The sequence below is a fragment of the Vanellus vanellus genome (genome assembly GCF_965231255.1).
Source record: "Vanellus vanellus genome assembly, chromosome: 14".
Lineage (NCBI taxonomy): Eukaryota > Metazoa > Chordata > Aves > Charadriiformes > Charadriidae > Vanellus > Vanellus vanellus.
In genome coordinates, this window is record NC_138919.1 from 19,707,136 (window position 1) to 19,731,857 (window position 24,722).

At 39.9% G+C, this 24,722-nt stretch overlaps 2 protein-coding genes across 3 annotated transcripts in view; one reads left to right on the forward strand and one right to left on the reverse strand.

Annotated features, from left to right (window-relative positions):
* Positions 1 to 2,078: 2,078 nt before the first annotated feature.
* USP42 (ubiquitin specific peptidase 42) lies at positions 2,079 to 19,169 on the forward strand (the record flags this gene model as incomplete). The annotated part of the gene is made up of 16 exons (XM_082490445.1): positions 2,079 to 2,304; positions 3,073 to 3,273; positions 4,486 to 4,596; positions 4,760 to 4,862; positions 5,030 to 5,097; positions 5,260 to 5,330; positions 5,872 to 5,954; positions 8,154 to 8,265; positions 8,664 to 8,804; positions 9,009 to 9,109; positions 9,559 to 9,697; positions 10,392 to 11,126; positions 11,506 to 11,594; positions 12,228 to 13,733; positions 14,228 to 14,520; positions 17,173 to 19,169. 16 exons carry the CDS (start codon positions 2,079 to 2,081, stop codon positions 17,211 to 17,213), a joined length of 4,020 nt encoding a protein of 1,339 aa, XP_082346571.1. The 3' UTR covers positions 17,214 to 19,169.
* A 215-nt stretch (positions 19,170 to 19,384) lies between these two features.
* CYTH3 (cytohesin 3) overlaps positions 19,385 to 24,722 on the reverse strand; it is a gene marked incomplete at its 5' end in the record, with an annotated part of 53,887 nt that continues 48,549 nt past the window's right edge. For both annotated transcript variants that reach the window (XM_082490342.1, XM_082490341.1), the window contains one exon: positions 19,385 to 22,898. In XM_082490342.1, the coding sequence (XP_082346468.1) occupies positions 22,826 to 22,898 (73 nt within the window). In that variant the 3' untranslated portion in view covers positions 19,385 to 22,825. The remainder of the gene's footprint in view (positions 22,899 to 24,722) is intronic.

Below are 24,722 nucleotides of genomic sequence, written 5' to 3' on the forward strand. Positions count from 1 at the left end.
CTCTCCGCCGGGCCGGGCCGGGCCGGGGGTGTTTGTTTTGTAGTGAGGAAAAGGCGCGATCCCGCTCCCCGCGCGGGCGCGGCTCGGGGGGCCCTGTGGGGGCCCTGTGCAAACCACCACCGCCCCCCCCCCCCCCCTCCCCCGCGGTTCACTGCGCGCGGGGCGGAGGGAAATGTTTAGATCTGAGGCGAAACTGGTGTGTTCTGTGGTGCGACTGCTGGAAAAAGTCAAAACGGCGCTGATGCAAAACTCTGAATGGGAAGAAAGTGACTGTTGTGTCGGTTACGCTTTGGGGAAACGCGCTGGGACACACGCGCAGGGAACTAACACCCCGCGCGCCCCACGGCGTGCGCTCACTCGCGTTCAGTGGGGTACGGGAGCAGGACCTGCCCGGGCGCAAACAGTGGGAGAGGACGAATACCAGTGCTGGTGGTTTTCGTACTCCTGTGTCAAAGAGATGTTATTCCAAATGTCAGAGATGTTATTCCAAATTAAGAATTATACGGACATATTTTGAGAAAGTGGTGGATCTGATTTAGTCTTACGAGCGTTGATGCTTGCTGTTGTGCAGTGCTTGGTGTCTGGTAAGGTGTCACTCAATTGTCAAAAATAACTTAGAAAATAGGTAAGGCTTACCTCGATCAACATAATGCTCAGGCTTTTTTGTGATAATATTCTTCCGTTTTAAGTACGTTGTTGAAACGCTTTCCCTTTCAATTGGAAAAAGGAGATGCCGCTGGTATCTGCAGTTTGAATCTTACCTGAAAATCACTAAGCCCAAGAACTGTCATCTCCGTCTTCCGAATGCACAAGGGTGTCTTCATTTCTCAGTAAAATGAGGGGGAATTTTCCAGCTTTGTGTATTATCTTCTCAGAAAAGGAAAATGTATATAGAGTAGATTTTAAATTGAAAGTTTAAAACACAAAAAGCTCTAATTAAAGGTTTTGCACATAATTTGTCTTTTGCGGGACTAGAAGTTCTCTAATTTACTGTGCTTTGTTTAATTCACCTTAAGTTTTATCAAAAGCAACCAAGTCCTGCCATAAATCTGAAACTGCTTTATGCTTTCTTCTCTCGGTTATCTCAGTATAACAAAGCAGCTTATGCTTTAAACCCTCAGTTAAGTTTGTGGTTCCCCAAACTTAAAAAGGGCCTACGTGCTATTGTAAGATAGTAGCAAAAATTTACATATAGAAATTGATAGTTGATTGTGTGATTATTCAGCAGCTTACTGTGCACACACAATTACACATATTTCAAGAGGTATCATCTTGAAACCTAATCAGCGTTGTAAAAAGGACTTAATATCAGTTATTGCCTCTGTCCTTGAGGGCTGAGGGTTTGTTTTGCTTTCTTGTACGTTCAGCATTTCGTTTTTACAGTTTACATTCCTCTGTTGTTTTGCCAGGGAAAAATGTACAACTTTACATAAGTAGGACTGGAAAGGATGCTTTTTGGTACAACTTGTTGGTTGATAGTAAGGGTTGTAAATGTGATAGGTGCAAAATACCACAAGTACTGACTGCTGCCAAAATTGTATCCGAACAAATATTTCTTGGAGGGGCATAAGAAAACCAGGCAAAAATACATTTACAAGTGTTTTCTTGCTCTCCCTTCCCAAGATTTCTTGGAGCTATATCCCATCCCCTGTGTCTCAGAGGTGTGTGGTTCCCAGGAGTGAAAAGATGGGCCAAACAGCTCCTCCTGGATCTCAACAGGCCAGCACTTGGATGGGCCACTTCTCACAGCTTCTTTTATAAAAAAGATCTTCATAACTGTAGTGGATTAAAATCCCATGAAAGTGTAAGGAATGTCATTAGTCACCAGCTCTGCAGAAGTTAAAAGTGACACACGGTTTTGATGGGAAGTTCTGGTTTGTGTGTTTAGTTTTGGTTTGGTTTTGGTTTGGGGTTTTTTGGGGGGGGGAGGGAGGATGGCATTTCATTCTTATCAGATAGTTCTTCACGTTATTTCTTTGAGACTAAGTGACAGGATTTCTCATATTCTTTTATTTCTGGAATGTTTTTTGACATTCTTGTATCAACTAGAAATTTTCCCTCTGTTACAGATATGAACAATGACCATAGTTAACAAGCCAAAATCTTCTAAATCTAAAAAATCATCATCAAGGCGGTCTGACAAATCTAAGAAACCCCGTACTAAAAAAATGACGTCACGCACTGCAAACTTGAGCCGCATACCACCTGCAGAAGATCCAAACAAAGTCTCTGAGAAAGGACCTGGGGGTGCTATTTATTGTAGATCATCTCAAAAACCTAAGCCTTTTGCCCAAAGAGATCTAGGTAAGTGTGTCTTTTGTCCTCCCCCATTTTTCTTAAAAACAAACCAAAATAAAAGTAGAAAATGCAGTTCTTAGTTGTTGCACTGCTGTACAACGGGACTACGATGAATAAAGACTTCAACGGTAGACTTCAATTTTGTGAATCCCCCAAGACAACTAATGTGACTGGTGTTGCAAAAATTAATTTTGATCTATTTACAATCAATTATGGGGAGCTTTTTATAACACACAGACTTATCCAGGTCTTTTCTGTTATGCAGAGAAAAGTACATTTTCCCATTGTTATTCATGGCTTCCATTATTCACAAGTCTTTGAATGGTAACACTGCTCAGGAAGAGATCTGATATCTGTAGGCTTACCTTCTGTGCTAGTTACTTGCTTATTTTTCTGTCTTGGTTCTTGTACTTATTACCATATAATTACAAGTGTAAGTTTGCGGTTTAAGTTACAATAAGGAAAAAACCAATAATTGAATTAAGAATCAGATTAAAGACTCGAGACAGAAGGAAGCCTGGCGAAAGTTACTGAAATCAGAGTGGTAGTTGGTCTTGCATTAGAAGAATTAAAACAGATGAATAAACTATTGTCCAAAACAGCTTGTTGACCAACAAATTTGAGGGGCAGTGTTAAAGCTGTGCGTCATATGTTTTTGTGTTTTGCAGTATAGCTCATTCTTCTGGGTGCTTCTGCAGTACGCTACTTTTTAAATACCATTTTTGAAACAAAACCAATACATCTTTTTTTTTTAAAAATACAATTTTCTTGCAGTTGTTAATGACGGAATTGCCCCGCCACAAAGGATTCTTTTTCCACCTGAGAAAATTTGTATGGATTGGCAACAAACACAAAGTGTTGGAGTTGGACTGCAGAATCTCGGCAACACGTGTTTCCTTAATTCTACCCTACAGTGTTTGACCTACACGCCTCCTCTCGCCAATTACATGCTGTCTCTTGAACACACCCAGTCATGTGAGTACTTTCAGACGTTATTATAAATCTGTTGGACAGCTCTGAAGGTGAAAGAACAACAGTGATTCCGTGAAGAAAACTCCTAGGTGTCCTATTTTATCTGTAGAAGCTGACTTTGAACGCTGTATTAACAGATGGCTGAGAGTAGCATATAAAGTGCATTTGTTCATTTAATGCACCGTGCTAAAACTTCAAAAAAAAGATCATTTCTTGCTTCATGTGGATAATGAAGTGCATTGTAAAGTAAAGCATTTGATGAACATTTGGCATTTGGATTTTCTGCTGGTAGAAAGGTGATAAAGTTTAGGATGTTGGCATCGTAGGTTCTTAGTCTTTGCAGCCTAGATACTGTAATGCACTAATACTGTGCTAAATGGTATGTTCACTGTTTACCCATTTAAAAAAAAAAAAAACCAACAAACAACACTCTAGAAAGCACTACAAGCTAATCTCTTATGGACTCAAATAGAAATTTTGGGGGGACTGTATTAAAATTTAGACTGATTTTATTATGCATAAAATTCTATATTTTCTTAAACTCTTGAATTTGTGTTCTTTGAACTTAATTTTTATTCTTGAATTTATTTAAGTCTAAAAGCCTCTTTTCATATCCATGTATGTGTATTTTTACAAAGGCACCTGTATGCTTTCTAGTCTGGTATCTTAGTATTTATTCCTAGAAATTTAACTGTGTTTTATTACCATACATAAAAATGATTACCATTCAGGTAAGAATCCTGTTGAAAAAAGGAAGGCAGAAATACTAACACGTACATTACTTCAATCTTTCCTTTCTCCCAGAGGATTCTTAGCTGTGTGTCATGTAGCTCACCTAACGGCAGTGTGCTGAAAATAATCCACATTCTCTCTTACTGCTGCATCATCAGTGTCAATAGTGTTTCCTCATATATTCTGCAGACTGTAGAGTTTACGTTCCTGTCAGCCTGCAAAAAAAAAAGAAGGCATTGCGATAGTTGCTTAGATTTCTCATCAGAAAATGCACTTTAATACAGACTTGACACTTTTATTCTATACAGTTGTGTGTAATAAAATATCACAAAACTGTTGGGATATTGACACCTTGGGACAAGACAATGCAGCGTGGAGAGTGGACATTGTACCTGTAACTTAAAGATTGTTGGTTTTTTTAAGTTTTTTTGTAGCAATGTATATTTTACTAGACTGGGATGCTTTCTTCTTTTCACTCTTCAGGTCATGAAGAAGGCTTCTGTATGATGTGCACGATGGAAACGCACATTAACCAGGTCCTTTGTTGCTCTAATAATGCCATCAAACCTACATCGGTTATCAACGGCCTTAAAAGTAAGTTATTTCAGGTGGCTTTATTTTTTTATATTTTTTAAATTTTCAAAGAATCATTTGATGCATATAAATGATTTTGATACTTTAAAGAAGAGAGATTTTGGAAATACGAGTTTTCTTTCATTTTATGTGAGATAAATATAATAAACTTCTTATTTATTAGGAATAGGAAAACATTTCCATTTTGGCAGTCAAGAGGATGCACATGAATTCTTATGCTTCACTGTTGATGCTTTGCAGAAAGCTTGCTTGAATGGAAGCACCAAGTAAGCATAAACAAATTAATTTTTAAATGTTCTGTAGCCCCTCTTACTCCTTTATTTACTATCATAAATTGAAATCTATGTCCTTGCTTTTCATAAAAAGAAAAACTGTTTGAAGAGTTAACTCTGTGCCTTAAATCTCCTGAGGTCTGATTGTGATTTATTTTCAGATTGGACAGATCTTCTCAAGCCACCACACTTATTTATCAAATATTTGGAGGATATCTCAGATCCCGAGGTACGTTTTAAAAATCTTACTGTCCTTCGAACTGGTCTGTGACTTTTTGTCTGTTTGTAGTAAAGGAGTTTGTTGTTTGACTAAAGTAGTATGTATTAATAATTTAAATTTGCACAGTTAGTCTCCTTCGCATATTGTTAAGCATTTGTATTTTGATTGCAGTAAAGTGCTTGAACTGCAAAGCGGTTTCGGATACGTACGAGCCATTCCTCGATATTACTTTGGATATAAAGGTAAGATGCTTGGTGAATATGGGTCGAGATGTGTAAAGACTTGTAGAGCTTTGTAAAATAAACTCATTTTACTTAAACATATATTGTTAAAACAGAAGAGCTTGGTGGTGGCTGGGAGTGGATTGGATTTTGTTCTTCTGTGGAAGCCATGTAAATGGTCTCCATGTTTGCATTGCATTAAAGCTGGAAAAATAATAATTATATCTACACAAACAATGATACTATCATACTTCTCGATTATTCTACTTCAGTAGACATCTATTGTTAGACTGATGGGTTTGATTGTTCTCATTATTGATGCCAAAGCATACCACAGATGCTGTCTGTGGCACTGCAAAATTTATTTATTTTGAAGTAGAATCATTTTCAAATGAGGTAAATGCTCAGCATACTCTGTTTCTGCTTCCTTCTTCACAGTGTTTGCTGGTTCACAGTAGGTCACTTAAGTATGAACTAGCAAGGGTTTTCTAGTAAACTACTAGTAAGTGTTTGAAATTTTGCATTTCCAGTGTCTTAGTGCTCTACTTTCTTACTCATCCAGGCAGTTACATCTGTCACCAGAGCTCTGGAACAATTTGTGAAACCGGAACAACTGGATGGTGAAAATAGCTATAAGTGTAGCAAGTAAGATTATTACTAATTTCATCTTAATACAAGATACGCATTTAATGCATTGCATGACTTTAGAGGATAAGTTATCATTTGACTTTGTTTAGTAATAAGCTAATGAGACACAGCTCTCTGTTGTGCTTTCATTTAGTTTTGTTTATACAACTAATACACTGAAATAATTCAAAGCTTGGAAAACAATATTATTGTTTCTAAGCGCGTAACTTTTGTGTTTCTGTTTGAGTAGGTGGAAATATATTATGAGAATTGTGGCCGTTAGCTCACATTAGACTTTTATTCCTAGTATTGTCTAGACAGCGTGAATTTGCACACTGAAATATTCACATGGCCAGAAGTTAACAGGCATGTCCGATAACCAGCGGTGAGCTGGAGCAGAGAGCTATGGACAGCAGTTTGGGGTGGGAGGCAACATCAGCTTCCTGGAGGTCCTAGCGTTTGCTGTGAAACAAAGTGAGATTGGGTCTCAGCCAATGTGAACAGACTCCGTGATAATTAACATTAGCAACCTCTGCCGGCTCGCTGAACAATGTCTCGCACAGTTCTGGAATTGTAAACCCTGTGGACTACTGTTGTCCAAAATGAGTCACCCTAAACCTAACCCATGCTTAGTGAAAGCATATGGAGTTAAGATGTCTTATATGCTGATCAATATGTAAAATGTTTCTACGTATGTAAGAGCATTGAACATTTGTATAAGATATTTTGGCAAAACAAGTTGTTATTCAAACATAGACTCAGAAAAGCAAAGACTGCCGGGCTTGGCTCTGCAACATTCCTGTCTGATCCTTCTAAGTGAAAAATGCAATACCTGCTTTTTGTTGCTGGAAAACTATACGTTAATTAGAAAATTTGAATGCAGATGTTGAATAAAGAGCATCCGATAGGCTATTACAATAATTCAATCCCAGGTTCATTTTAGTCTGTGGATCTGAGCAAGTAACATGTAACGTACAAAGAATTCTCACAGTTTACAGATAATGGTTGAGGAAGAGTGAGATAACTGTAATAAGCACCTCACATCTGAATTGCGGGATCCTGCATTAACGTGGGGTGTGATCAGTTTAGTCACACGTAAACCCATAAGTTTCAGTCTTTTTCTGAGTTTAAAAAGAAAGGTTTAGCATATGTACAGTATCTTTTCCATTACTGGTAATCTATTCTATTGCTTTTACGTTTTTCGTAATTGGCATTTTTCTTTTCTTTTCTACCATGAATTCTTCTAATAAAGATTACTGCCTCAAAACTTTTTATCTAATTACAGGTCAAGTTTCACAGAATCTTATAAAACGCTTTCTTTTTTCTCCTTTATTCTGGGTGGGTTTCTTTTCTTGTTCATAGGCACTCTCTGTCAGTTTGGAATTCTCTGCCTTGTATTTTGACATCAGAATTTGAGAAGAGACTATTTAATTCTTTCTATTTGTTAACTATCAAGAGTATTTTTCTTGATGATGTAAACTGACATGTTTCAGTCTTTTCCTGTGCTAGTCGTTGAATGCCACGTCTGACTGTAGGTCCTACCGTTGAGTGTGCAGGGCAACAAACTTACCATGAAGGGTTTCGTTTCAAAGGACTGCAGGTGGTTTCAGCGTCTTTCCAGGCAACCTCAGTACCAGAAGACTTGCTGCTCTCCAGTGTCTCCCTCCTGCAGAATGACTGTTTCCTTCCAGTGAATTTTTTATGTGGATATGTGATCCATTTTGGAAATTATTTGGACTTTCTAGTCCCGAGGACCGAGACTCTCTTGTTCTACTTTCATTATTTGCATTCCAGCAGAAAGCTGAAAGAACGTATCCAGGACAGGGGTTGAAAATAGCCGCTTTGGTGTAACAGGCGATGGTACCTGGCCTTACATTCTGGTGATGTGTCCTGGCGAGAGATTCCTGGTCCTGCTGCACGCTGAGTTGTTCCAAGCCTTACCTTTTTGGCATAACTAAGATACACGTTCAGACATTTGGCTATCGAAAGATAATGTTCCAAATCCTTTATTCTTTGTGCTGTAGAGCTGTCCTCTTATATCCTATCTTCTCTCTATTAACAAACCTGAAATGCGGTGTATGGAGTTATGAAAAGAAAAAACATATTGTGCAAGTAAATATTCAAATAGCATAAGCATGTGTGAGAGATGAAAACTTGTTTGACTTTTGCAGGGGAAAAGAATATGCTGCTAAACCCTTGTATGTGCTTGTTTTTAAGGTGTAAAAAGATGGTTCCTGCGTCAAAGAGGTATACAATACATCGTGCTTCCAACGTTCTCACAATATCACTGAAAAGATTTGCAAATTTTACAGGTGGAAAGATCAACAAGGTATATTTACAGCTGTAATGCAACTTTATCTTCTTGGAATGGGAGATTTCCCAAAGATGAATACTCATTTAAAAGTTGTTAACGTTTGCAGGCAACAACTGTAGACTAATAACTATAGTCATACGAAAAGTTGATGTAACAACTATGGATTTTTCTTTCTTTTTCAATAACGATAAAATTCTTGTGTGACCGTAAGAATACACCTTACTTTTAAGGAGGTAATTCTGTAGAAAACAGTTCTCTGTAACTTAAATTATTAAATGTTGTTTATGAGAATAGATATTTTTAAATGAATCAGAAAGTATATTCATATAACCCTAGTCTGTGTTTTTAGAGGTGTTTTACTCATGCTATTCCATGAAGTATTTCAAGATAATTTTTTAACCTTCTGTGTTTAGGATGTAAAATACCCCGAATACTTGGACCTTCGAGCATATATGTCCCAATCAATTGGAGAACCACTCATCTATGCTTTATATGCAGTTCTTGTACATAGTGGTTTCAACTGTAACGCGGGACACTATCTCTGCTTCATAAAGGTAGATATCAGCTTGATTTCTAACAGGGTAAAATCCGTGCTAACAAAGCCATTAAAGTGTTACTGGTAACCACTGTTTTTAAGGGAAAAGGTTGCATTTTATGTTTTGTTTAATTTGTTTTGGTATGCTTTACTCTGTAGTGGTCTGTGATGTCATTTGGAAAACATGCAGTTCATCTAAAGGTATCATTGTCTCTCCCTACAGGCCGGTAATGGACTTTGGTATCGAATGAATGATGCCTCAGTAGACCTTTCTGATATCAAAACAGTTCTCAATCAGCAAGCTTATGTACTTTTTTATATCAGGTAATAACAACTACTGAATGCATTCAGAATGTATTTACTTTCCTGTTATTGATGTTTTTCTTCAAGTGTTTTTCTTTCTGTGCTAGGAAAAGATTACTGTTTGTATAATTCAGTTCTGTCTAACCTGAAATTCCCCATGTCATTTATTATCTTTCATTGCTTGGCCTTAAACTGCTGCAGTTGCGTACACTGCTTTATGTATGCTCTCCGTAGCTGGCTAATTTAGAAAAGAGGAGAGATGAAGTCCATAGATGGTGTAAGGATGCTCTGAAAAGGATAGTCATTGTAGGAAGACCATTATCTAATTTTCAGTTTGTAGTCTTGGTTAAGTCTTCTGTAAATGTCTTCTATGTCATATAAACTGTTCCTATAAAATTATAGGATGGGGTTTAGTACAAGAGTAGGCTGAAAGGAAAACGCTAAACTAAGATCACTGCTCTTTTCCCAAGGCGCTATGATTTGACGCTCGGAGAACGTACTTTTTACTTACCAGCACCGTCTTATCCCCGTTCATTCCTTGGTCAGCGGGGGGCTAATAGTAAACAAGCTGGATTTATGGGACCACGACTTCCTCCTCATATGATTAAGGTAATTTGAGGGGGTTAGGTAATGGCTCCAAATTGCTAGTGGGTTTTGGGTTTGGTGTGGGGTTTTTTTGTTGTTGCTTTTTAGCATCTGAGTTTTATTTTCTGCTCTCATGCTGCAGCTTTCTTCACAGTCCTCCTGCTACAGCCAGAATTCTTCAAACAGTGGCTAATCCTAAATTGTGCAGCCATGCTACTTCATTACTTCATACTTCCAGCTCAACTTTCTAAAGCACTGAGAGCTATGCTCTTGGGACAATTTAAGTATTCTATTAATGCTTAAATAATTTAAAAAAAAAAAAAAAAGTAAAGATTTCCCCCCTTCCCCCTGTCAGTGTCACTTAAGCTGACACCGTGAAAACAAATTGGCTTGTCTCTGAGTACCAGAACAATTATTCCAGGGTTTTCAGGGAATGTTTAAAGGGGAAAATAGATAGATGTGGGAATAGCTTTAGTCAATATTAAGTTGTTTGTGTGGGTTTCAAAAATGATGGTCATTTGATACCAATATGCAGTAAACCAAAAGCAGGAATTAAACACACTTGCTCGACTTACATTTGTATTTGAAGGGGGTGTTTTTTCTTCTTAGGTGTTGAGGCAATTTGTAGAAATACTCAGTAGGAGAATTTCATGTTTTAAAACTGTAAATCCTGTGTGTTTGCACATACGCATCTTGCAATCTCTTACTTTAAATACAGAATTCAAGTCGTTTAAATGGAAATGGACCCCTAAAAGAGGATCCAAATACCGTTGGTGTCACCCTAAAAAGGCCGTCTTCAGCTCCACCAACAGCTTGTGTTCAAAACTGGGCAATTACCAGGCCTTCGAATACGGATCCATCAAAAAACCAGAAGATCACTATCAGTATTCATAACAAATTGCCTGCACGCCAGACTGTGTCCCAACCTGACTGTCTTACCAGTGCTATGGTGGATGAGGATCTAAGCAAGCCTGTTCCTTCATCCACTATTACAAATTCTTCTGCAGCAGAGTCTACCTCAAACGCATCTACAATGGCAGTTGCTACTAACATTTCCAAACAAGAAGTTCCTGATGAAATTTTTGCTGAGCCAGCAGTGAATGGAAATCCTAAACTCGGCCCTGATAACACAGTCCATTACATGGCAGAACCTTCAGGAAAATCTGAGGAGTCGAAGGGCTTGTTTAAAAGGAATTGCAACATCATATCTTCTAACGGAATTCTGATTGGAAAGGTGGTCCGCACCTTGCAGAATTCCCATTCTTCCTGTCAGACTGCTGAAGAAGAAAGATCCCAGCTTGAGCTGCCAAAAAATGATTCACTAAATGGTGCTATTAGTTTAGATAATGAATCTAAAGAAAACGGACTGAAACTTGATGATTCCACTTGCCAAGTCCAACCTGTTAAACCTTCTGAGATTTTCTTTTCTAAAACAAATGGATTGCTTGAAACAGTGAGTTATGTTTGTTCCACCTAGAACTTCTCAGCTTTGATGTATTCAGTATTCAGGAGCATTATAATGTTCCTAATTCGCCTGAAATACCGAGAAAACACACAGCACAAATTTCATTGTAACACTTTGTGCTGCTATCCCATTAGAAGCTGAGCTGACATATGAGAACGTCAACTGAAGAGAAGTTAAGCTGAGATAACACTTGACAAGTTTCGTAAATATATTTGGGAGGGGTGAGTGGGGTGATGTGTAAAATAGGGATAGCGCAAATAACTCAAAGTGATCTTGTTTAACATCTAATGTAGAAATTTTGCAAACAGTAGTTTTCTACTAAAGATAGCATCTTTTCTGTTTATTAACTTCTACGTTTTAATTGCAGATGCCTATAGCTTTGTCAACGGTTCCTCAAGAATTAATCTTAGAATCTCTCTCATACAGCCAGTTGAACAGCTTGTCAGAGGAAATAAGGTAAAATGAGTACACTCTGATTAAAAACAGATTTCATACGTTTATCATTGTTTCACCTGTCTACTAATACTATTTAATAGAAAGATTTAAATCAGTACAGAGAATTACACACTATTCATCTAGTGTTGCAAACATCAGCACTGAGCCTATGTTATTCTGATATTAAATACAGGCAGATGCCTCTTGGAAAACTTTGATTTCTTCATAGAATGTTTTTCCATTTTTTTCCATTGTCTGGAATACTTTTTCCGTTCCTCTTTCCATTTTTTCCATCCTAGGATGTGTCAATGTAAATTCCAACCATCTGCTCTCCCATTTGGGGGAGAGAGGGAAATCCGTGTGTTCACTTTTTTCTGGTTGGGGGGAGTGGTTTTGGCTGTTGTGAGTCAGAGCAGCAAGTGGAGGGAGACAGATGTGTTGGGTGTGGTTTTTTTAATACAATACTTGCAGAATCAAGAGGAAAACCCGACCTCCTCTGGGAGCTGAGAAAGCTGCAAGAATAGGTTTCTAAAGGGAATGTCTTTCAGACTTTTCCAGTAGCCACCAATTTTTTTACTTAAGGGGATTTTACTCCGAACATTCATCTTTTAGATGGACTTTTTCAAGTGAAAAATGTGTTTTTATTTTGTGCAGCGTTCCTGGACCTCAGAAATCTTCTGAGAATGATGCTCTTATGGAAACTGTAGTGATGGAAGCACTGTTTGCCTATGAAGAATCCAGGAAGGTTCCTTCCAACTTTAGCTGTGAGGTTGGGAATCTTTTCATTCAACCAGATTCTGAAACTATTTCTACCAAAGAAGTTGTTGCTGAAAGTATTATAACAAAAGCTGATAATGCGCATCCCAATATCAATGGTCAGCACAAGGTCAGGAAAAGATCCTTGGACACTGAAGATGAATTCCTTGGGCAGCGTGAGTCTGAAGACGGTAGAGTCAAAAACAAACTGAGAAGATCAAAAGAACCTGAACTCATTTCAAAAGAAAACCCTTTGTACATCAAAGGGTCTCTTGAGAGTGAAGAGAAATTAGGGCAAACTTCCTCTATAAAGTCTGACATTGAATGTAGTTCTAAAAAACTTGCAGCTCTAGATATTACAGATAAATGCCAAGATACAAAGGACATTTCTAATAACTATGTAGACGTACCACCTGTTAATGACTCTTCTATTACGAAGCTGGATAAAGTCTTGGAGAGTCAATTTTCTAGAGAAAACGAGGGACTGAGTAATAAAAAATCTGAAGAAGATAAACATAGGAAAAAATATAAGAAAAAAATATACGACTCTAAAAAAGCTGACAAAGAGCACTACCGAAGGAAGAGAGAACACTCGGACACTGAAGAGAGGGAGAAGGAGAAGCAAACGAGAAGCAAACCAGACGAGCGTTCCCACAAGAGGAGGTGCTCTCGCAGTGAGGAAACAAATAAGCAAAACCATCATAAGCAGGAGTACTGCAATGAAAGCAAGTACAGATCTTCCCATGCTGAAAGAAACAGTCCAAATAACGGCAAAAGCTCAGGAAAATATTCTCGTTATAGATCCCGAAGCAGAGAAAGAACAGAACAAGACAGGAATAGGTATTATCATTCCAAAGGAGAGAGAACTTGGAGCAGAGAAAGATACTATCAAGATGAACCACGGAGATGGGAAAAATGCAGATACTACAACGACTATTATTCCTCTCATGGAACAAGAGATGGCAGAGAGAGAAGGTCCTCTTACTGTGATAAAAACTTTGACAAATCGAGTCAATATTACAACAACAGGTCACATAAGGATTATCACTGCAAAAGCAGATGGCCTCACAACACACTCGCTAGAGAGGAAGACGTACATCACTTCAGCAGCCACAGAGCAAACTTACATCATTGTTCAGTACCTCAGCAGCAATCATCTGACAAATATTCTCGTGAAAGGCATGCACCTCCACCTGTGTCGGCTCATTCACATTTTGAGGACTCTTCCCGGGAAAATGAAAAAGAAAAACTAAGACATGGCAAAAGAAAATATACCCCCACCGAAGGAAGCGAAAGCGGAATAGAAAAGAAATGCCGAAAAACAGATGACCAAAGAGTGAAAAAATACAAGAAGGTCAAGAAGAAAAAGAAGTCCAAAGATAAACATCGAGAGAAGGATTACAAGTAAGCAAGGATTCCAGCATAATCAGCAATTTTTCCTAATTCTTTTTTGGGTGTTTCTCATGTCTGCCTTTTTTTCATTGTTTCTAAGTTATTTATATAGCATAATCTGGCTGGGGATCATGTCATTAGGTTGGTCAAGTGGAGACAGGAAAAATACTGCTGAATTGTGTTAGAACGCTAGATCTGGACCACACTGTTAGAGTCGCATCTGCACACCGTTCTCGATTAGGTTACAACAATTATTATTTTTTTTTCTTTAATTCCACATATTCCACAACTAGTCCCCGTTAATGATTTGTGTACAGACCAGGACCTATTGTCCTTCAATCCGAGGGCTTAAATTTGCTGCATCTAAAGTAAGTTAGATGTGCAGAAATTGCCACAAAATAGCTGACATGCTGCAAGTCATCACCTGTGGTAAAAAAAATAACGTTTCATATATGCATCAAGTGCCACATCTGTTTTTCTATTTTTAACTTGCATGTTTCCTTCAGACTTTATGATTTGGATTTCTCTGTGCTCCGCTTTGACAATGACAATCGCAAACGTAAGAAAAAGAAGAAAAAGAAGAAACATATCAGGAAACTGAAAGGCTTCTTGGAATACTTAGATCCTCGTTTCCAGAAGAAAACACGGGAGAAGAAGGAAGAATCCTCTCCTCCAGGCGGCTATTCACGTGAGCAATACAGAAACCAGGGCGGTAAACAGCCCTCCAAGGAAGGGAAGCCTTCTGGTGCAGGTGAAAGCAAGAAATACAGCTCCATCACATCCAATGAGTACGTTAAAGGTAAGGGGCCACAGGACCTTTGCAGGACTCCTTTTTATTCACATAGACACTATTATTTAAAACAATCTTTAAATGCTTGTGTGATGAAATCTCTGCGTTAGACCATGGCTTCCCAACAGTCTGCATTAATATAAAAAAAAAAAAAAAAGTTGTTAGGCTTTTTATTTTCTTTCCATTTTTAAATGACTGCTAGGAAAGAAAGTCTGAAATGAAACTGTGAAGGGACTTGAAGAGCAAGCAATTTTAATTTGACCTGGTGGTTAAGTGGTGAACCAGTGGGAGAGATGCAAGATGCTGTATTAAATTCAGCCCAGCTAACTAGGAAAAAGAGCTCAGGCAGCTATGTCTTGAAAAAGAATCTAGTAGGTAGCCGTGAGGTTCAGTAGTCAAGATGGAAGATGACGACATGAGACTTGCAGGCTAGTAATACTGTAGTGAAACACCACCTTCCTAAAAAAGACTGCCAGAGTAAGAGATTTAAATAAAATACTACATTCAGCTATTTCATAACACGGGAACAGCGCTGACTGCTTATTCAGAGTAACGTAAGCTGGTGGTAATACTGACATACTGTTGTTTCCGATGTAGACCTGCCTTCTCCTGAGCTCACTGAGGTCACAGTTCTTAACCATCCAGAAGATGGTCCGCAATTTAACAGCTGGAGAGTATGTTACATTCCTGCTACTGTTTTATTTACTTGTGGAGTTTTTCTGTTAGTATAGGCTTAAAAAACAGAGAAGTGGGCCGATGAAACAGCTGTTTCCCAATTTTTAATGTTAAAAACAAAATTCAGTTTGGTGCTTCTTATAAAAAGCTAAATACAAACTTGAGCGCCTGACTGAATTTACACTGATGGCTCTGCTGTTGCTTGTCATAGCCTTGACTTGGGTGCCCAGTAGATAATAGGGTTTAAATTAATTAGCTCTCGAATTATGCAGTGAAGAAGATTGCACACTGCAACAAATTCAACATCTAAAATCAAATTTGACAACACTTCCCATTAAATTTTTCTGAACAGAAGTGTTTATTATAAAAATAAAGGTCCCTTATCTGCCATAGAGGCAGTCCTAGTTACTCAGAGATGTTAAAAAGCAACGTCCGTGTCGTGTGTCCCCCCCCCCCCCCCCCCCCCCAGCCATCCATTTTACTCTTATAGATAACTGAAGGAATCCTGGAAGAAAACAGCTCACTACCAAAAGCAAGTTTTATTTTTAAGTTTTCTACCTACTCACAATTTAAGAATTCAGTTAATACTTAGTGACAATCCTGCCTGGTGTTGAAAATGTCATTCTGGCATAGAAAACAAAAGAATTCACCTTCTTACAGCAGAATGCATTTCACCATTTGGAGAAGTTTAATCTTGGAAGAGACTTTACTTTTCAGAAATTTCATGTGGTTTCCACATTGAGGTAAATTGCCACAGTCAGTAGATTCTTGCAAGTGAAAAGTTTGCGTAAGGCAAAGAAGAAATACGTTTGTGGAAAAACAACAATTGTATTTTAGGACAGAGACAACCAAAAGTTTTATTCTGAAAATACAGTATAGAGGAAAAGCTGATTGTTCACACATTCTTGTAAAATTTAATATGATAATTATCTCTTTAACAAGGAAAATTTAAGGGGGACTGAATTGAGGTCCTTCAAATACTATTGTTGTAAAAATAGACTAATGTTATTAATGTCAAAATAATTCTTATTGTGGTAAAAGCATCTCTGTTCTAGCTGGTAAATCAGGAACTGAACAGAACAAAATGCTTCTGCTCCGATAGGTGTTTGGCTTTAGTGAAGGCTCTGGCCAGCAGATGGAGATGGCAAACTTGTTTCTTTCTTTTTTTTAAACCAGTCAAACGTATAGTAAGAAAGCAAATATCTCGCGCCTCATTGCGGCGTGGGCTGCGCAGGGGAGAGCGGGTCACCCCTCTGCTACAGCGCTGCGGCACAAGCGGGGCACGAGGGCTGTGAAAAGCAGTTCTTCAGGTCTTGAAATACTAAAATTCTCGTCAAGTCCATGGATGTTAATTAGCTTCAGTGTGTGGAAGGCCAATCTTTTTTAAAAAAGGTGGGTCTCAAGTAGGCATTTCTGAACGAAATGGACTCTAAGGCAACGTTGGCAGAGTTTAGAGCGCGCAGAGCCTCTCCAGCCAGCGGGGGACAGGCCAGGAACAGCCCAGAGGGCAGGGCCAGGTCGTGCCTTTTCACCAGCACTCACGTTACTTTGAATAAATTAAGAAGGATTGAAAAGGGCTAGTGATATCTTGTGATTTAAGAAAAATCCAGCTAGGATGGGAGAAGGAGCAACTTTAAAGCAGTTAATTTCCTACATGTTCTCTCCAGCGAGTTTCCAAAGGCTTCTGGTTTTGTGGGTGAGAGTCAGTCAGCTTGACCACGAGATCGTTAGTAAACCCAGGACGCTCTCCAGGCGAGACTGCAACTAAGTTTAACGTGGCGCAGGTCGGCTGTTTGCTGTGAAAGGGGGGAGCTTTGTCCTCGCGCCCTGTGCAGTTCACCGCGCGCAGCCCGTTCGCAGGCGAGGACAGCGCCGTCGCGTCCGCGCAGCCAGAGCCGCGTGCAGGGCCCTGGTGCTGCTCAGAAACCAAACTGCGGAGCGCACGGGTCACGGCAGAGGGTGACACTGCTGCCTTTTGTCTTTCAGATGCCGAGCTCACTGGTGGAAGCCTTCACTACTCAAACTAAACCTACCATCAAACCCAACAACTTTTTATCATCAAAACCAACAACTTTTTACCATCAAACCTGACATTACCAATATTTCAAACCTGACATTACCAATATTGACATCTAAACTTAAAATTTATTATCAAACCAATTACCATCAAGACAAAAACCCAGTCATAAGTGGTGCTTAACATTTCTGTACAGAATTTTACCATGAAAGAACTTTTTCTTAGTTTTTAACTTGAGACTTTCTTTTTTAAAATATACTTCTAATCCAAAAGGGTGGAAACTTTTTACAACTGCTGAACATTGTAAATTACCACATAAATATCTCACTGATGTGAGATAATGCCCTGGAATAGACCATCTCAAATGCTGCTTAATTACAGACTCAGGTTGACTTTATGTTATTCATGTAATGTTACTCCAAGTTAGACATCTGGTGCAAGAGCGACCAGGAATTATAAAAATTGCAACTGACAGTCTGTATATTTAATTTAAAGACTTATTTAAAATTTCACAAGCTCTCAAATAACTAGGGTTTTGCAAGAGCTCCATCTTTTTTCCGTGACGTCTGACACTAGAAACTAATTTACTTCACGTTTGAGTTACAGTCAAGATCTGAAGAAAATCTTCTGGTTTTCAACATCGTGAAACAACGAATATGCAGTTCTGAATGTATCTCTCAAGACTATTTGTATACTCTTCCATATGTTTTTATTACATTTTCTTAATATACTGTCACTTGTCTCAAGTCTCAGTTGTCTGTTTTGTCTCTCTAAAGTGTCTCGTTACAGACAAATTCATACTGTGATTTTTATTTTTATTATTAAATGCTATCAAACTGTGATGCACTTATTATTCACTGGTCCTGCATCAGGAGATGAGTGGGGAACCTGTATTAAATACAGTTCATCTGAATAATCTGTCTGGTTTATACAAGCTGTGTTGTTCAGAGATGTCTAAAGTTTGATCTTTGTTTTTTTAAAGATAAAAAGCACTTGCCCCACTGTAAATATATAGCATGTAAAATTTATATAGTATATAAATACAGCAAAGTTAAAATGGATTTTTACTTGAGTTTTACTTGAGTTATTTAACATGCAATATGTCATGTGAATTGACAGCTTTCAGAGTGTGTTTGATACTCAAGAAATCAGACCTTCCTTTCAGTGGTAGGTGAGAAGATGCTGTCGGTGTGACCCAGAGAAGATAAGTAACTTGGGACTTCAGCTGCCTAGACAAGAATGCAGAAGGCTTTCTCCTTCGAAGTTAAAAGCTTCCAAAACCAGGGAACGGGTTGGGAGCTCAGCAGTAGCCTTTTACTGTGTGTGACGCTTAAAAAAAAAAAAAAAAAAAAAAAAAAAAAAAAAAAAAAAAAAAGAGGAACAAGGTTAATGTTTTACTAAATACTTCAAGTCATATTTTGGTACATGGAGAACGCCATAAAGCCAAACCATAAGTGTACCCTGCGTAATGTTCCTATGGCAACAGTTATGTGAAGTTACATAAAGTAACATGACAAAGAAACCACCTACCTTTCCTGTATCTGGCTTTTTTTTCCTCTTTTGTCCTCTGGCTCCAAGATTTGGTGTCTTGTCTTTTGTCTGACAAATAACTCCAGTGTAAGTGTACAAAAGGAGTTTACTGTTGACCGCTGTACCCCGAATAAGCGCTCCAGAAGCAACGACCCCTCTGCGCAGCGAAGGGAGGGAGGGCAGTTGGTGGCGGCTCCAGCGGGAGCGGTGGAGGCGCAGACCAGGCAGCTGCAGCAGCCTTAGCTGGCTCTGATTGGGGGAGGTCTAATTAATGGACTTGAGGAGCAGAGATCCTGCCTTTACTGAAACTCATGGAAGTGAACTGACAAAACACCTCCTTAATTTCGGGTGGGTCTCAAGGGAAACCAGCTCTTTATGGAATAACACTCATAGTTGTGGCATACTTCACTGAAACAATCTACTTTGCAGTTGAAGGCTTTTCTCTCTGAAAATGTAAACCTGGGAATTTAAATCAGTGTGCCTAAAGGCGGGCAAAGGAGGCCTTTCACTTACAAGAGCAGTTGTAACACATGCTGTAAAATTAAACCTTAACCTCTAAAAAAAAAAAAAAAAAACAAACAAAAATAATCAGCGATTGCCTCCCATGTATGAACAAATTTACCATGTGGTAAATGAGCAGCTATACTACAGTATAGTTTCACACTTTATTTTTGAGAAAATCTCCTGATTTAAGCAACAGGTCCTAATGATAAATGAAAACATTAATATTGCTGTGGATTTACGTAGAACATCACATTTTTAACAATGATCGATACAGAGTATTTGTCATGCAAATCACTTGTGTACACCAAGGAATACTTATATCGGTACATATCTGTACAGTATTTACACTTTATATTTAAACTCTAGCTAGAAACATTTTCCAAGAAAATATAGAAATGAAACTGGTAAGCCACAAGTCTTAATTTGTAGCAGTTGGTCTACAACAGACCTAGCTTTTCCAGCAAGCATATCTACATAGATATGTAATAAATCTTAAAAATATGCATTGTTTTTATATACGAAGCATTATAAATGCTGCTGAGTTTACAAAGGTTCAGTTTTGTACCAGTTTAAAACGGTTCAAAATGTTAAGTGACGTAGAGCTTATTTTGTCAGAATATTGTAAAATTTAAGTCAGTCCAGCTGAGCTTAAGCGTTCTGCACAGTTCTCTCCCTCGGGGGCACTGGCAGCGCGGCGGCCGTTAGTGGCCGAGTGTTCGGGCACTGAGAAGCCGCGCTCCGGCTCTCGCTGGCCCCCACAGTGGTACAGGGCGAGCGAAAACGAAGAGCTGAAGAACTGCGCCGGTTTCGGCGCAGCAGGAAGGGAGAAGCCCCTCGTCCCCGGGAGACCTTTCCTCAGCGTGGCCAAACCTGACAGACGCTGCTTCAGCCACCGAGCAGCCACACGTAGTAGCTACCCCTGGACCTGAAGCCCAATAAAAAAGGGAAAGGTTGAGAGAGATTTTTCACCCTCGTGGATAGTACCTGATTTGGCCAAAATTTTCACAGGCCACTTCGTTTTACTGGCCTCGTGGCCAGTGGAAATTTTGGGCCAGTTTCACTCCCTGTTAATACTGTTACAAAGAACATCTGAAATCAAATATTATCACACACAAGAATGCTACTCCATTAGCTTTGGTAAATTAAATAGATATATTGAGCACCACAAATAGCTGTTTAAGATGCCGCATTTTAATGCTAAGAAATAATATATTTCCTGCTATAATATCCTCAGTTAAATGTTACTCTAAATAATTATCTCTGCCGGCTATAAGAACTTCAAACTAAATACAGCGAACGAACTCTCAAGGCATTTCCTTCATGCTTACAGGCAGACATCCTCACCTGGTTAAATAAATAGATTTTCTTGAAGGTGATACTTCAGAAGATAAGAATTGATACAAAAGTGCTTCATGGCTTATTAATGCTTTTGTAATCTCACATTTCTCCAGAAATACTTTATTTGCTGCTTTTCACCTTTACACTCATTAGTACCACTGATTCTGGCTTACCACTATCTGCGTGACAAATCTACAAGCGACGTACGCATTGCTTGAAAACCAAACTTGAAGCTGCAGAACAGAAGACTCAAAACGAGCGATGTTGGCAGCTCCATAACCGTGCTGCTTTGCAAACACAGGACGTACAACTTATTTCGTTCCTATAAAGAGTTTAAATGTGTTCCATTAAGCAAAGATGTCCCCGCACTGATACTTATTCAGGGATCCTACCTCCTTCGGTTGAGTTTTACTCCCTTGAAAGTACTCAGATTTGAACATTCATCCAAGTAAACTGCAATTCCGCATTCTCTGGGGAAAAATCTAAGGTGTAAAAAAGTTTACTCCCCGCCTTTTTTGCAAACCTGCGATAAAGCAAAGCATTCGCCGGCTGACACCCCGTGCGAAACGAGGCAAATCAGTAAGACAGGAACAATGAAACAGGCTCTCCCTTACAGGTAAAAGGAGATTTGGGACAGATCAACTTAGTATGTCTGTGGCTTTGCCAATGCGGCACATTCCCTACAGCGCTCCAGAGATGCTTCGGGACACAACGACAACTTTGACAAAGTATTGGGTCTCCTCAGCATTCACTGGCACAGGAGGGACGGCTCAGCTTCAACCAGTGTGTGAAAAATTGAGTCCTCGCAGAAGCAGTAGGCCCCAAAAAACCAACTTTTTGCCCCCATTGCGGAATCAGAGGCTTTACCTTACGGACGGTACATGTGCTGCCAATAGAAAAGCGTCATAGTAAAATCTGCCATCGCAGTTCGCATGTTACTGAAAGACTACCGGTAGGACCACAGAAAAAATCTTCCACAGGCTACAAAAAGAGAGACATGTGCTTGTGGGGGAGTTTAGTTGCACTAGGTAACGCATAAAATTTTATTTTTTAAGTAAAAGTAAGGATGTCTATTCATTTTTTTCAATTTCAACCGCTGAAGCACAGATCTGAAAAATCGCCTTTAAGAATGCAGTAAAAACACTGAACTTTTCCGTACGTCCGAAGTTTGTTATCAAGAAAAGGACTGAATCCTGCTTGCTTAACTATCTGGGGCTGTATCTGACAGAAAGATTTCACCTTCCTGGTTTTTTCCTTTAAAAACATTAAATGCGTGTGATATCATTTGGGGGCGTTCCCACATGCAAAGGCAGAACTCAGGCGAGCCCCGTCACCTTACTCCTTTAGTCGTAGCTTAGCGTTAATGAAACTACAACATATCTAAAACATAAGAAGGATGTTACTATGTAAAAAGCAGATAAAAGCAGTCATTACATCTTACTGCTTATTGCGAGCGGATGAGCAGACAGGAATGAGTTTCAGCCTGCTGGCAAATATCAAACCACATCTGTACTTAGTGTCACGTCTACAGACTCACAGCGGCGCTGTTGGTACCTGCACGCGTTTCAGTGCGGACCGACCAAGCCCTTTGGCACGAGTTACCTACGTAACGAGTAGTCACCCACGTAGCTGCCAGTCTACTGCTGAGCTGCGTTTCTGAAGAAGGAGAAAAGCTGTTTCCATAAAGGCAGGAGAGCAAAACCCACACGAAAGCCGCACTCAGCTGTTCATTTCCCGCGAAACACACGAGACTTGAAAACTGATACTGAGATTGTGGGGTTTCTGCTGACTGAAAAATTACGTGCTAGATCACGCCGTACTCCACTTTTGGTGCTGCATTTTGGTGAGAGATGAAAGGTCTTGAAGTCACTCCTCCTTTCATAGGAAATGCGCTCAAATAACAGGTATGGGACATTTTACTATTCGCCTCAAATTCCTTCCCTCCCCACCCAAGTAAACCGGAGTTGTAACTAATGCAAGAGAAAAGAAGGCTTCTGTGTTTTCAATTGAATTAAGTTCCAATATAATCATCCTCTGGGATTTGAAGCTTAGTTCAAATTATATGCCAATAACTATTTAACCTGAACGGTCTTGCCAAGTTTTTATGTCATACTAAAGTGTGTATATGTATATATATAAAATTTACAGTTATGATCTTTGTTTAGTTTGTCCAATTTTTACATTATCACTCAACAGTATGCTCATTTACAGGTTAATGCAGGTATACAGGTTGCTGATCATGTTTCTTATTCATTTCTTATTTGCAATTCTTCGTTTCCTTGTTGCCAGCATATCATAAAAGGGATCCCTGCTGATACTTGCTCTAGAAGAGAAAAAGGAATAATCAGTTTGGTTAACAAGTACCTGTTTTTGAAAACTAATACTATTTTGTTCTCTCTTCCGTGCGAACGACTCCACACTCATAATACGATAATGGATGGCTGACTTCTACACATGGCAAGTATTTCTTGGAAAAGGGGAAACATAACCCCTGTTTTCAAAAAGGGAAACAAGGCAGACCCAGGGAACGACAGGCCGGTCAGTCTCACCTCTGTGCCTGGCCAGATCAAGGAACAGATCCTCCCGGAAACTCTGCTGAGGCACGTAGAAAACAGGGAGGTGATTGGTGACAGCCAGCATGGCTTCACCAAGGGCAGGTCATGCCTGACAAATTCGGTGGCCTTCTGCAAAGGGGTTACGGTGGCAGTGGACAAGGGAAGACCAACTGAAGTCATCTACTTGGACTTGTGCAAAGTGTTTGACACTGTCCCACAGGATATCGTGGTCTCTAAATTGAAGAGACATGGATTCGACAAAAGGACCACTCGGTGGATAAAGAACTGGCTGGATGCTCGCACTCAAAGAGTTGCGGTCAGCAGCTCGATGCCCAAGTGGAGAGCAGTGACGAGTGGTGTTCCTCAGGGGTCGGAACTGGGACCTGTACTGTTCAACATCTTTGTCGGCGACATGGACAGTGGGGTCGGGTGCACCCTCAACAAGTTTGCTGATGACACCAAGCTGTTCAGCAAGGTAGACACGCTGGAAGGGAGGGATGCCATCCAGAGGGACCTGGACAGGCTGAAGAGGTGGGCCCAAGCCAACCTCATGCAGTTCAACAAGGCCAAGGGCAAGGTCTTACATCTGGGTCTGGGCAACCCCAAGCACAACTCCAGGCTGGGCGGGGAATGGCTGGAGAGCAGCCCTGAGGAGAAGGCCCTGGGGGTGCTGATTGACGAGAAGCTCAGCATGAGCCAGCAGTGTGCGATGGCAGCCCAGGAGGCTGAGGTGATTCTGCCCCTCTACTCCACTCTCTGGAGACCCCACCTGGAGTACTGCCTCCAGCTCTGGAGTCCCCAACATAAGGACGTGGACCTGCTGGAGTGTGTCCAGAGGAGAGCCACGAGGATGATCCAAGGGCTGGAGCTCCTCTCCTATGAGGAGAGGCTGAAAGAGTTGGGGCTGTTCAGCCTGGAGAAGGCTCCAGGGAGATCTTATTGCGGCCTTCCAGTCCCTAAAGGGGGCCTACAGGAGAGCTGGGGAAGGGCTTTTTACTGGGGCATGTAGCGATAGGACGAGGGGGAATGGCTTTAAACTGGAAGAGGGCAGGTTCAGATTGAACATTAGGAAGAAGTTGAGGGTGGTGAGGCACTGGCACAGGTTGCCCAGAGAGGCTGTTGAGGCCCCATCCCTGGAGGTGTTCAAGGCCAGGCTGGAGGTGGCCTTGGGCAACCTGGGCTGATGGGAGGTGTCCCTGCCTGTGGCGGGGGGGTTGGAACTCGATGATCTTCAAGGTCCTTTCTAACCTAAACCATTCTGTGATTCTGTGATTCTTCAGAAAAAGATGTTATTCACCTGTGATTTGTTAAGAGTTCATACCTTCATCCTGACCTTTATTTATTTCTTTAATTGTGGGTCTGCTTTATAGGCCTTTCAAGATAAAGTCAAGCTGTGAAAGTTTAAAGCTGCACTGTGAACGTGTTAAAGATACATGTCACTGAAGTTAATTGTTAATTATTAGGTGAAGTAAGAATCTAATAAAATTAGGGTTAAAGACGATTCACACAAGGCTTTACATTTGCTTAAAAAAATAAATAAAAATCCACATGTTCCTCATTTGCGTTAGTAGCACTGTTTCCTTAGGACCAGA